This window comes from Triticum aestivum, chromosome 6B (genome assembly GCF_018294505.1).
Source record: "Triticum aestivum cultivar Chinese Spring chromosome 6B, IWGSC CS RefSeq v2.1, whole genome shotgun sequence".
NCBI lineage: Eukaryota > Viridiplantae > Streptophyta > Magnoliopsida > Poales > Poaceae > Triticum > Triticum aestivum.
Window position 1 is genome coordinate 515835823 of NC_057810.1, and position 13301 is coordinate 515849123.

At 55.7% G+C, this 13301-nt stretch overlaps 1 protein-coding gene across 1 annotated transcript; it reads left to right on the forward strand.

Annotated features, from left to right (window-relative positions):
• Window positions 1–758: 758 nt before the first annotated feature.
• On the forward strand, window positions 759–2015 carry LOC123134335 (prohibitin-3, mitochondrial-like). Its single transcript, XM_044553604.1, has one exon. The coding sequence runs from the start codon at window positions 837–839 to the stop codon at window positions 1683–1685; it is 849 nt and encodes a 282-aa protein (XP_044409539.1). The 5' UTR covers window positions 759–836; the 3' UTR covers window positions 1686–2015.
• Window positions 2016–13301: the final 11286 nt, after the last annotated feature.

Consider the following 13301-nt stretch of genomic DNA (forward strand, 5'->3'; position numbering starts at 1 on the left):
CATCCTTAATTTAATGATTTAGCAACTAACGTTTTACATGCATTGGTGGGCTTCTTTCATTTAAGTGTTTTTCCTAGGTTCACGCGCTTGGCATTGTTTCTTCCTCGGGTCATCATGCCCATCTCTCTCATCTTAATTACCTTGGCACATCAGATTTTTCACCTACAGGGCAGCCTTAGCACATGTACAAGGTGAAGCACTGGGAGGGGCCTTATGGAGCCTAAGTGTCTGTTCGGGTTGTACACTTTAACGACGGTTCATTAATGAGTAAAAGTCACGCGCTAATTTATTCCCAAGAAATACCGCCTAATCTTTTATTAGAGTATTTTATCTGATTATGCTCAATTTTAAAAATTGATCAATGTGTGTATGTGTTGTATAGACAATATGAAATTACGAATGTTACAAAAATGATAAATACCACACTCTCCATCCAAACAAGAAATGGAGTTATTGCTCCCCTTAGATTCCAAGTGCTAAATACATATCAAGCCAAACACTAGAAAATGACATTGAACCTCAATATCAGTATCTTGAGATATTTGACATTTAAGCCAATCCAATGGCAAGACCATTTTTCTCTTAAGCAATCCAGTGGCAAGACCTTTTTTGAAGATGAAATGGCAAGACCTCGAATGTCTACGTTCAAACAGAGCAATCCACCCACTCCACCGTACACAACAGGCCAATCAGGCCCATCCACTTGCACAGCCCGCACTATGCTTCTTCTTCTATATCACGAAATGGTACAGCGTTAAAGGCACCAGATCCCACGGCGCAGAACTCCCCCGAACCCCGAGACCCCAACCAAAATCCACCCCCGAACTAGGTCATCCATGGCTGGCGGCGGGCAAGCAGCGGTCTCGTTCCTGACGAAGGTCGCAAAGGTGGCTGCCGGGTTGGGCTTGACGGCATCTGCCGTCTCCACGTCCCTCTACACGGTGGACGGCGGCCAACGGGCGGTCATCTTCGACCGCTTCCAGGGCGTTCTCCCGGAGGTCGTCTCGGAGGGCACCCACTTCCTCGTCCCCTGGCTCCAGAAGCCCTTCCTCTTCGACATCCGCACGCGCCCGCACAGCTTCTCCTCCACCTCCGGAACCAAGGATCTGCAGATGGTCAGCCTCACGCTCCGCGTCCTCGCCCGCCCCGATGTGGAACGCCTTCCTGAAATCTTCACCAACCTCGGCCTCGACTATGACGACAAGGTGCTCCCCTCCATCGGCAACGAGGTGCTCAAGGCCGTCGTCGCCCAGTTCAACGCAGACCAGCTCCTCACCGATCGTCCCCACGTCTCTGCCCTCGTCCGTGAAGCCCTCGTCCGCCGCGCCGGCGAGTTCAACATCGTGCTCGATGACGTCGCCATCACCCACCTCGCCTACGGGAACGACTTCGCCCAGGCCGTTGAGAAGAAGCAGGTCGCACAGCAGGAGGCTGAGCGCTCCAGGTTCCTCGTTGTGCGTGCAGAGCAGGAGAGGCGTGCTGCTATTGTTCGCGCGGAGGGAGAGAGTGACTCCGCACGGCTCATCTCAGATGCCACCGCTCTTGTAGGCAATGGCCTGATCGAGCTCAGGAGGATCGAGGCTGCTAAGGAGATAGCTGGGGTGATTGCGCGCTCAACCAATGTTTCCTACATCCCTTCCGGCAACAACGGCCAGATGCTGCTTGGGCTCAGCAGTGCCCGCTGAATGAATTGCCACTTATCTTCCAGTTATCCTTCACTTAGATTACAATACTTGAATAAGTTCAGATGCTTCGACATCGGAAAGGTGTGCCTACTCCCAGATGTGCCCACTCCCATTATCTGGTCCATCGAATTGTTGAGAGATTCGTGCACCCGTCTGACTGTGAGCAGTGTTTTTCCAGCAACGCTGCGGGCAGCTCAGATCATTATCCTAAAAAGTACTAGTTCATGTTCTCCTTCGACATAGTTATGATTTTAGGATTTTATCGGAGAATGGAGACTTTTATAATTGTGCTACTCATCAATTTCCAGTTATGGAAGAGTCATTGAACAATTGTTGTATTTTGGTTGCCAACCTATGCTATATCTGTGCTTATTATTGCAGGGATATGGTCCTCTATGGTTATTGCTCAAGAGGCAACTTGGTTTTTGAATTATTGGTTTCATTTGTTGCCTTTTCTGATTAAAGTTCTAAGTTGCTTTGTTCTTGCATAAACGCGCAGCGAAAATATTGCACTCGTTTTGTAAATAGGGTGAGCAAGCATGGGCTGCATTTGCCAACGAGTGCTGCTACACACACGACGGTTGTGGACGATCTCCGCACGATGAAGCATATCAATCCGTCCATGCGTCGATTCAAAGTGAACCTACACTGTTAAATACTCCATCGTGCGCAGTTCGTCCGGCTATTGTCGTCCACACAGCAGTTTCGTTTGCCAACACTACATCTACTTGCAGTTAATCTTTTCCCGATTTTCATTTTACTACTAGTGTAGTACTAGAACTAGCTATTTGCATGTGTGTTGCAACGGGGACATAAATATTCTAGTAGTTTAACATCAATCATATCCGATGTATACCTTACGCTCATTGTATTCTAAATTTTGATAAGATTTAATTTGATTCGAATACGGGTGGTGGAAGTCAATGAAAGTTTTCATTTAGTCGAGGTTTTCGTAAGTGATTTGGGTATGGGCAGGGAAGGCAAAGAAACTTACGATATTGTTAAGAATCGATTTTATTAGAATTGATTGAGTTAATGAATAAGTCCGCCTATGTTTTCTCAACATAGCCGGTCCCAAGCCCGGGTAAAGGAGGAGGGTTGTACTAGGCTTGACGAGCCAACGTAAAAACTCAGCCACTCTTATGAAGATGAAACCCAAAAGATATCCATTGTGGTGTAACCTTCTCAATGGCGTGCCACATCGGAACCCGTGTGTGGTGTCAAATGGGCAAGGGTCGGGCCATCAACCCCCCCCCCCCAGTGGCACGTCGTATCTTCATCTGGATACCGTGGCAAGTGGGCGAGGATCGAGTCGTCACATCCTTAGTGGCGTGTTACATCGGCGCCCGAGTGTAGTGGAAAATGAGCAAGGGTCTTCGCATTCGACTCAACGAGTGCGAAGGGTAAGGAAGCTAGCCGAGCCTAGGACGATCCGCTTAGGCAGCTGGAACGTAGGGTCTTTGTCGGATTTCGGGTTCCGGCAGACCCTCAAGGTTCGAACTCTGGGGTGCACGCGAAGATCACGCTCCCTGCCTACCCATGTCTCGTCGCCTCGCAAGATCTAAACTACCCAAAGAACAACACAAGGGACACGAGATTTATACTGGTTCAGGCCACCATTGTGGTGTAATACTCTACTCCAGTGTGTGGTGTGGTGGATTGCCTCTGGGGCCGATGATGAACAATACAAGGAAGAACTGCCTCGCGAGGGGAGGAGCTCTTATAGTGGTGTTGGCTAAGGTTCTACTCTCTGGTCGATCTCCTGATCAGTTAGCCTCTCTCCTACCCTGGGGGTGGCTAGTCAGATTTATAGGCGGAGGCCCTGGGCCTCTTTCCAAATATTGAGCGAGAAGGGCACCAAAAATTGGCCATTTTGAAGGGGAACATCTAGTACACTTATCCTGACTAAAATCGGTCCTCGCTTGCCAAAGGCTCTGGTGGTGACGCCGGCTTGGGCTCCACAATGACCTCCATCCTGCCGTTCTGCTGGTCTCGGTCTTGTTGCACCGAAATGGTTACCTTTGCTTGATACTCTCGCCTGCGCTTGCCCCCTTTGCACCAAAGAGGAAACAAGGACTCTGTGCAGGCCGGCGCCTGCTTGGCACCCGCCCGACCTTGGTCGTCATGGCTTGCGTCATGAGCACCTCGCGAGGTACCCCCGCCTTGATCTCTCCGCCTCCTCATGAGCCAGCCTGACGAGGCCGTGCTCGAGGAAGCCTCCTATCGTCTGCCCCGCGAGGCTTGGCCCCTCGCGAGGGTCTTGAGCATGTGTCGATGAAGATGGGCCGTACTGGGCCACTCCTGGAGCCACGCCGCAGGCCGCAGGTAGGCAAGTCTGGGTACCCCCGTTCCCAGAACGCCGACAGTAGCCCCCGGGCCCAAGGCGCACACGGACTTGGCTTAGCAGAGAAGCGAAGGGGCAAGTGCGAAGCGCCGCGGGCCCCAATAGCCTGCGGCCTTGGGCGCCGCGTGGCGGTTGATTGGACGTGGGCGCCCCGGCTCCCCCACGACGCCTCGGCAACTGCATGAATTGACAGGTCCCCGCATGCAAAACGGGTCATGATTACCTGCGGTCGTGGAGGCCGACAGTTGGCCTCCCTCGGCTATATGTACGGAAAGGTGCGAGCCCTTCCAATTCACCCCTTCTTGCTGCTCCCTTCTTCCTCTCTGTCCGCTAGTCATCTTCATGGCCCCGCCGAAGAGGTTCTCGGCCGCGGAGAAAGGAAAGGCCCGCCAGGAAGGGCCTGACCCTTCTCCGGCCAAGCATGGTCGAGGCCGTCCCCGCAAGCACCCCGGGGCCCCCGTCGCGGCCTCCGGTTGCCGCGGGAACAGCCCTCTGCGCGGCGGTGGGCATTCGGCCACTAGCGAGAGGTACGCCGAGGCTGTGCGACTCCCAAGGCCGCGCTTTTGCTCGACGGAGGTGCTGCCGGAGTTCGTCGTGTGGTCAGCGGACCCGACTGGCACCTGGCTCCAGCTACCCCGCTTCTTCATCGGTGAACTTCCGGCTGGTGCCCCGGGCGGCCTTTGGCTTCAGACTGATGGTTGCTGCAGCAGTTGGGCCACCCTGGAGGTCTCCACCGCTGGGGAGGCAGCCTTGACCCGCGGCTGGCAGACATTTGCCCGCGCGCGCGGCCTGAGCCGTCGATGCACTCTACACTTCAAGTTCGACGGCGACGCCACCCTCCACGTGAGGGTGTTCGGAGAAGACGGCCGCCGTGCCGGATGCTGCCCTGAAGATGATGATCGCGGGCGCGCGCCCAGCCCTGGCATTGGTCGGGGTGAAGGAGGCGGAGGGCGTGCGGGCAGCGGTGCCCGAGGCCCGCCGAGCTCTGGTGACTCCCCCTCGGACGGTAGCTCCTCCAGTGGCGGCCGCGACCAGCCCCCTCGCTGTTGCGCTCGCCTGGGAGAGGGCAGCGGGCCGGCCCGACACTGTGCTCCGGTGAAGCGGGAGGCGGAATCCAGCTGAGCTCCGGAGGCAGTACAAGATTTCGCTGAGAGTTGGCGCTGGGCAAGTCGTGCCCCCTTTTGCTTTCCTTCCCTTCCTGCACGAAAAGAATGTAATCCGGTGCCCCGCGGGGCGTGCTGAACTATTGTTGTTTTAATCGGTGCGTTGTTTCTATTGTTTATGTGCTATGTTTTTGTTCTGTGTGTCTATGTGTGAAAATCACTTATCTTGGGGGGAGCTCGCTGCGGTCCTCGCCTCCGAGGTTAGGGCTTCGTCCTGCGCCTTGCGTTTTGTAGAGTTTAGTCAGTTGTGGTAGCCCCCAGCCTTGGCGGCGAGGGCAACATACTCAGGCCCCATAACCGTGTCGCGATGCCCGTGAGGCATAGAATGGGGGGGGGGGGTGCCCCCATAGCGGACTCGGACAGGGGAGTTCCAAACCACTGGGCAGAAAAACACTCGCGAGGGTTCCCATGCTCCTCCCTCGTGAGACTTCGCGCGAGGGAAAATGAAACGAATAAGCGAAATGGACGAAGGGTCGCGAGCTTGAAACGACAACGGCCTCAAAAAAAACTCCAAATAAAAACAAGCAAGCCAACTGCGGAAAGAAAATGAAAGAAGCCGCGTCCGGCACCTAGTCTAGTCTTCGACGCCTTCTCACCAGCGCGGAGCTAAGTGCTGCCACTGGGCGTGGGCGGGAGCCCCCGAGGCCCTAGGGCGGCTCTCCGGAGACTCCGGGGCGTGTACAGCCCCACTCATTATTACGTGAGAGTGTCACAGGCGGCGAGCTTCACAGGTGTTTGCCTTCTTCACAGGCACCAGGCCTTTTCCAAAACGCTGATACTTCACAGGCATTCGCCTTTTCACAGGCACCGGGCCTTTTCTAAAACGCTGATACTTCACAGGCACTCGCCTTCTTCACAGGCACCGGGCCTTTTCAAAAACGCTGATACTTCACAAGCACTCGCCTTCTTCACAGGCACCGGGCCTTTTCCAAAACGATGATACTTCACAAGCATTCGCCTTCTTTACAGGCACCGGGCCTTTTCATGGGTAAAATCTTCGGAGATGTTGGATATTCCATGCGTTCTGGATGGGCACCCCCTCCTGGGTCTCCAAGCATGCGGAGCCAGGCCTGGAAACATGAACAACCTTGAACAGGCCCTCCCACATGGGAGAGAGCTTGTGCAGTCCCTCCTTGGAGAGAACCCGTCTAAGCATGAGATCCCCTACCTCAACAGTCCTGGGGCAGATGTTGCGGCAGTGGTATCGCCGCAGTGCTTGTTGGTACCTCGCTGCTCGCAGTGCGGCTTCTCGGCGGTGTTCCTCCCCCAGCATGAGATCCGTCCCCCGCATGGCATCCTGCTGCGTCTCGTCGAATGCTAGGACCCGCGCGGGACAACGTCTGACCTCGTGAGGGAGAACGGCTTCAGCTCCATAAACCAGAAAGAACGGGGTCTCGCCAGTCGGCTTGGTTGCGGTAGTGTGGATTGACCATAGCACAGACTAGAGCTCGTCGTGCCAGCCCCTGCCGCAGGCTTCCAGCTTCTTCTTGAAGGTCCTGGTTTTGAGGTCCCTCAGGACCTCTGCGTTGGCTCGCTCGGCCTGGCCGTTGCTTCACGGGTGTGCCACCGAAGCGTAGCAAATCTGCTTTCCAAGGTTAGCACAGTATGTTTTGAAGAGGTTACTGGTGAACTACGAACCGTTGTCGGTGATGATGCGGTTCGGCACCCCGAACCAGCTCACGAGGCCCTTGATGAATTTGACTGCGGAGCCTGCGGGGATAGTGCGGACAGCTTCCACCTCAGCCCACTTGGTGAATTTGTCCACAACGACGTAGAGGTAGCGGTAGCCCCCTGCCGCCCAAGGGAACAGACCCAGGATATCCAGCCCCCAGACTGCGAATGGCCACAAGAGGTGTATAGTCTGCAGACCCCCCGCCGGCTGGTGGATCTGCTTGGCATGGAACTGACAGGACTCACAAGCTTTCACTAGTTCCACAACGTCATTGAGTGTTGTGGGCCAATAGAACCCGCTGCGAAATGCCTTGCCAACGAGAGTTCGCGACGACGAGTGGTGGCCGCAGTCCCCACCGTGTATATCTGCCAGTAGCTCCTTCCCTTGCTCCCTGGAAATGCAACGCAGGGACACATCATTCGGTCGCCTTCGGTAGAGCTCTCCATCCTTAAGGCAGTATGTCGTGGCCTGCCGAGCCACACATTCCGCTTCTTCCTCCTTTTCCGGCAACGTGCCTTGTGTTAGGTAACTCCTGAGCTCTGTGATCCAGCATCCTTTCTGAGGCTCCAGCGCCAGGAGTAGACGCGCTCCCGAGGTCGGGCCGCAGACCGAGGCTCCTGAGGCAGGGGGCTGAGGGAGCTCCTCCCGAGGCTGCGCCGTGCTTGACAATGATGGCGTCGCCGAGGGCTTGAAGAGCCGCTCCTCGAACACGCCGGGCTTCTGAGGCAGCCGTCTGGATGCCCTTTTGGCGATGTCGTCAGCCTCCTGATTGGTGCCGCGGGGCACATGCTGCAACTCCAGCCCCCAGAACTGCTTCTCCATCCTGCGGACTTCCGCGAGGTAGGCTTCCATGTTCTCGTCCCTCGGCTCGTATACTTTGTTGGAGAAGTTGACGAGGAGCTGAGAATCGCCCTTGATGGTGAGGCGCTTCACCCCCAGAGCGACTGCGGCTTTCAGGCCTGCTATCAGGCCTTCGTATTCTGCTATGTTGTTGGAGACCTTTTCTCCGTGCTGGAAACAGAGTTGCACGGCGTAGTAGAGTTTGTCTTGAGTGGGGGATACGAGCACCGCACCAGCCCCCGCGTCGTGTCGGGAGAATGCCCCATCGAAGTACATGATCCATCCGTCCGGTGCCTCGCTTCCTGGGGAGAGCGACCGATCCTCGCCAGCCTCAAGGTCTGGCGCGTCCGCCCACTCCGCCACGAAGTCCGCAAGTGCGGCCCCCTTGATAACTCTGGTTGTGCTGAATTCTATCTGAAATGCTTGCAGCTCGATGTTCCACTCAGCGACTCTTCCGGCTGAGTTGGGGCTTCTGAGCACTTTTTCCAAGGGATATGCTGAGACGACCTTGATGGGATGGCCTTGGAAGTAGTGTTGCAGCTTGCGCGAGGCTACCAACAGCGCGATGAGGAGCTTCTGAGGCATGGGGTACCATGCCCTCGCGTCCCGCAACACCGTGCTGACGAAGTACACAGGGTGCTCGATGAGGTGGGGAGTGCTGGCGCCCTCCGGAGGTGGGGGCTCCTCCCCAGACAATGGAGCCCCCGGCGGCTGGTCGCCTAGATGAGGGGCCTCTCCTGCCCCGAGTGTGGTTCCCTGCTGTGGCTGGTCCTTCTTGGCTACAGCCGCGGTCTCTGTGAGGCCCTCTTGGTCCTGCTTCACCTTAACCTGGGCGGTTGTCGTGGTCTTGGTCCTACGCTCCTCCCTAACAGCCACCAGGGCTGCGCTGGCGGAGTAGGGGGTGGCCGCAAGGTAGAGCACCAGGGGCTCTCGAGGACGCGGAGCCACCATCACCGGAGGGCTGGTTAAGTACCTTTTGAGATCCTAGAACGCCTTGTCGGCCTCTTCAGTCCATTCAAAGGGGCCCTTCTTCTTCATCAGCTTGAAGAAGGGCAGCGCTTGTTCCCCAACTTGGAGATGAAACGCCCTAGTGCTGTCACGCGCCCGGTGAGCTTCTGCATCTCTCTGAGGGTCTTCGGTGGGCTCATGTCCTCGACTGCTTTTACCTTTTTCGGGTTGGCCTCGATGCCTCGGTAGGATACGAGGAAGCCCAGGAGCTTGCCCGAGGGGACTCCAAACACACACTTCTCCGGGTTGAGCCACAGGTCCACTTCGTTAAGGCTCGGAAGGTTTCCTCCAAGTCTGTATCCGGGTTTTTGCCTCCCGAGACTTCACGACAATGCCATCCACGTAAGCCTCAGCATTCCTCCCGAGCTGCCGACCCAAGGCGATGTGCATCAGCCGCTGAAAGGTTGCTCCAGCATCGCACAACCCGAACGGCATGCACGTGTAGCAGTACACTCCACACGGGGTCAGGAAGGCCGTCTTTTCCACATCTTCTACCGCCATCTTGATCTGGTGGTAGCCGAAGAAGGCGTCCAGGAAACACAACAAATCGCACTCAGTGGTGGAGTCGACGATCTGGTCGATGCGGGGGAGCGAGAATGGATCCTGCGGGCAGGCCTTGTTGAGGTTGGTGAAGTCGACACACATGCGTTCCTTTCCCCTTTCTTCGGCACGACAACCGGGTTAGCCAGCCAATCTGGGTAGCGGACCTCACGAATGACCCCTGCCGCTTCCAACTTGTGGGTCTCTTGGACGATGAAAGCTTGCTTCTCAGCTGACTGCCGCCTTGCCTTTTGCTTCATGGAGCGCACATTGGGGCACACGTTGAGGTGATGCTCGATTACGCCCCTCGGGACCCCTGCCAGCTGATCAGGCTCCCATGCAAATACCTTCTTGTTTGCGCGCAGGAACTTCACCAAGGCTTCCTCCTGTTCGGGCTCGAGGTTGGCGCCTATGGTGAAGGTGGCGCTGGTGGATCCGTCCTCGTCGACCATTACCTGCTTGGTCTCCGCCTTGTCCTGAGTGAATAGCTGCTTCTTCTTGGCCGATGCAGCCCCCTTGGGCTCGGGGGCGTCTGAGCCGGCGGGCTGCGCCGCTGCCGCGGCCTTGAAGGTAAGCTTGAGCGCTTGCAACGCATCCCCTGTGTATCCAAACATGGTGAGGACGCCGCTACTCCCGAGCATCTTCATGAGGTTGTACGCTGGGTGAGTAGCGGCCATGAACCGGGCTAGTGTCGGATAGCCAAGGACGGCGTTGTATGGGAGGCCGATGGGGGCGATGTTGAAATCAATTAGCTCTGTGCGGAAGTTGTCGTAGGTGCCGAAGGTCACCGGAAGGCGGATCTGCCCCAGGGAGCCGGTGGAGCCACCTCCGACGCCCGAGAAAGGCTTGCTGGGCTGCAGCCGCTCCGGCGGCATGTGGAGGAGGCTGAAGGCCTCGACTGAGAGCATGCTGAGGCCAGCACCACCGTCGATGAGGGTCCTGGTGACGGCCACCTGACAGATGGTGGGGGTACACAACATCGGGAGCGCGCCCGAGCAGGCCGAGTTGGAGGGGTGATCCTCCAAGCTGAAGGTCAGATCGGCTTCGGGTGCCGCCCAGCCCGGAGGCGGCCCGCGCGGCGCGGAAGCGGCGCCGATCTGGTGGACGAATGACTTGATGTGGCGGCTTGAAGGTGGCGCCTGCGAGGCGCCTAGGAGAGCTGCGACGACCGGGTGCGCTGGTGCAACATACTGGGCGAGGAAGAGGTCGCACAGCTCCCCCCCAGGTGGCCACAGAAGCCGTCGGCAGGTGAAGCATCCACATGCGTGGGACGCCAGTGAGGGCCATGGGAAACCAGTTAGCCATGACCCTGTCGTCGCCCTCGGCCTCGAGGATGGCCTCCTCGTAGGCTAGCAGAAAGGCCAGTGGGTTGTCCGTGCCGTCGTAGCGCGGTGGCATCTCCGGCTTGAACTTGTTCGGCCATTGCACCTGTCGTAGGGCGGGGGCCAAGGCTCGGAGCCCCATGGCCCCCGTGCTGGCGCTGGCGACCGGAGCGGGCGGCGCGCTGCCCATCCTGAGGGCGAACCGCAGCGTCAACGAAGAGCGGGTCGGCGGAAGGGAAAACCCCGGTGCACCCCTACCCGGCGCGCCAAATGTCGGATTTTGGGTTCCGGCAGACCCTCAAGGTTCGAACTCTGGGGTGCACGCGAAGATCACGCCCCCTGCCTACCCATGTCTCGTCGCCTCGCAAGATCTAAACTACCCAAAGAACAACACAAGGGACACGAGATTTATACAGGTTCAGGCCACCATTGTGGTGTAATACCCTACTCCAGTGTGTGGTGTGGTGGATTGCCTCTGGGACCGATGATGAACAATATAAGGAAGAACTGCCTCGCGAGGGGAGGAGCTCTTATGGTGGTGTTGGCTAAGGTTGTACTCTCTGATCGATCTCCTGATCAGTTAGCCTCTCTCCTACCCTGGGGGTGGCTAGTCCTATTTATAGGCGGAGGCCTTGGGCCTCTTCCCAAATATTCAGCGGGAAGGGCGCCAACAATTGGCCATTTTGAAGGGGAACATCTAGTACACTTATCCTGACTAAAGTCGGTCCTCGCCTGCCAAAGGCTCTGGTGGTGACGCCGGCTTGGGCTTCACAATGACCTCCATCATACTGTTATGCTGGTCTCGGTCTTGTTGCACCGAAATGGTTGCCTTTGCTTGTTGCACCGAAATGGTTGCCTTTGCTTGATACTCTCGCCTGCGCTTGCCCCCTTTACACCAAAGAGGAAACAAGGACTCTATGCAGGCCGGCGCCTGCCTGGCACCCGCCTGGCCTTGGTCGTCATGGCTTGCGTCATGAGCACCTCGTGAGGTACCCCCTCCTTGATCTCTCTGCCTCCTCGTGAGCCAGCCTGACGAGGCCGTGCCCGAGGAAGCCTCCTGTCGTAAGCCCCGCGAGGCTTGGCACCTCGCGAGGGTCTTGAGCATGTGTTGATGAAGATGGGCTGTACTGGGCCACTCCTGGAGCCACGCCACAGGCAGGCAAGTCTGGGTACCCCCGTTCCCAGAACGCCGACAGTCTTGGACAAGGAAGCTTCGGGAGCTAGTTGATGCGGCGATGAGGAGAGGTGTTGATATCCTTTGTGTCAACGAAACCAAATGGAGGGGACAGAAGGCGAAGGAGGTGGAGGGTACCGACTTCAAGCTGTGGTACACGGGGACGGCTACAAACAGAAATGGGTAGGCATCTATCAACAAGAGCCTCAAGTATGGAGTGGTAGACTTCAAGAGATGCGACGACCAGATTATTCTGGTCAAGCTAGTAGTTGGGGACTTTGTTCTCAATGTTATCAGCGCGTATTCCCCACAAGTAGGCGACAATGAGAACACTAAGAGGGAGTTCTAGGAAGGCCTGGAGGACATGGTTAGGAGTGTACCAACTGGCGAGAGGCTCTTCGTAGGAGGATACCTCAATGGCCACGTGGGTACATGATATGTCTCCAACGTATCTATAATTTTTGATTGCTCCATGCTACTTTATCTACTGTTTTGGACTATATTGGGCTTTATTTTCCACTTTTATATTACTTTTGGGACTAACCTATTAACCGGAGGCCTAGCCCAGAATTGCTGTTTTTTGCCTTTTTCAGTATTTCGAAGAAACAGAATATCAAACGGAGTCCAAACGGAATGAAACCTTCGGGATCGTGATTTTCCAACCGAACGTGATCCAGGAGACTTGGACCCTACTCCAAGAAGCGCCAGAGGCGTTCACGAGGGTGGAGGGCGCCCCCTGGGCGCGCCCCCTACCTTGTGGGCCCCTTGGAGCTCCACCGACGTACTCGTTCCTCCTATATATACCTACGTATCCCTCAACGATTAGAACAGGAGCCAAAAACCTAATTCCACCGCCGCAACTTTCTGTATCCATGAGATCCCATCTTGGGGCCTGTTCCGGAGCTCCGCCGGAGGGGGCATCCACCACGGAGGGCTTCTACATCATCATCATAGCCCCTCTTATGAAGTGTGAGTAGTTTACTTCAGACCTTCGGGTCCATAGCTAGTAGCTAGATGGCTTCTTCTCTCTTTTTGGATCTCAATACAATGTTCTCCCCCTCTCTCGTGGAGATCTATTCGATGTAATCTTCTTTTTGCGGTGTGTTTGTTGAGACCGATGAATTGTGGGTTTATGATCCAGTATTATCTATGGAAAATATTTGATTCTTCTCTGAATTCTTTTATGTATGATTGAGTTATCTTTGCAAGTCTCTTCGAATTATCTTTTTGGTTTGGCCAACTAGATTGGTAGTTCTTGCAATGGGAGAAGTGCTTAGCTTTGGGTTCAATCTTGCGGTGTCCTTACTCAGTGACAGAAAGAGTTGCACGACACATATTGTATTGTTGCCATCGAGGATAACAAGATGGGGATTTTATCATATTGCATGAATTTATCCCTCTACATCATGTCATCTTGCTTACGGCGTTACTCTGTTTTTACTTAATACTCTAGATGCATGCTAGATAGCGGTCGATGAGTGGAGTAATAGTAGTAGATGCAGAATCATTTCGATCTACTTGTTTTGGACGTGATGCCTATATACATGATCATC

Excerpts from the sequence above, each read along its gene's own strand:
- LOC123134335 (XM_044553604.1), top strand. The coding sequence starts at position 837 with ATGGCTGGCGGCGGGCAAGCAGCGGTCTCGTTCCTGACGAAGGTCGCA.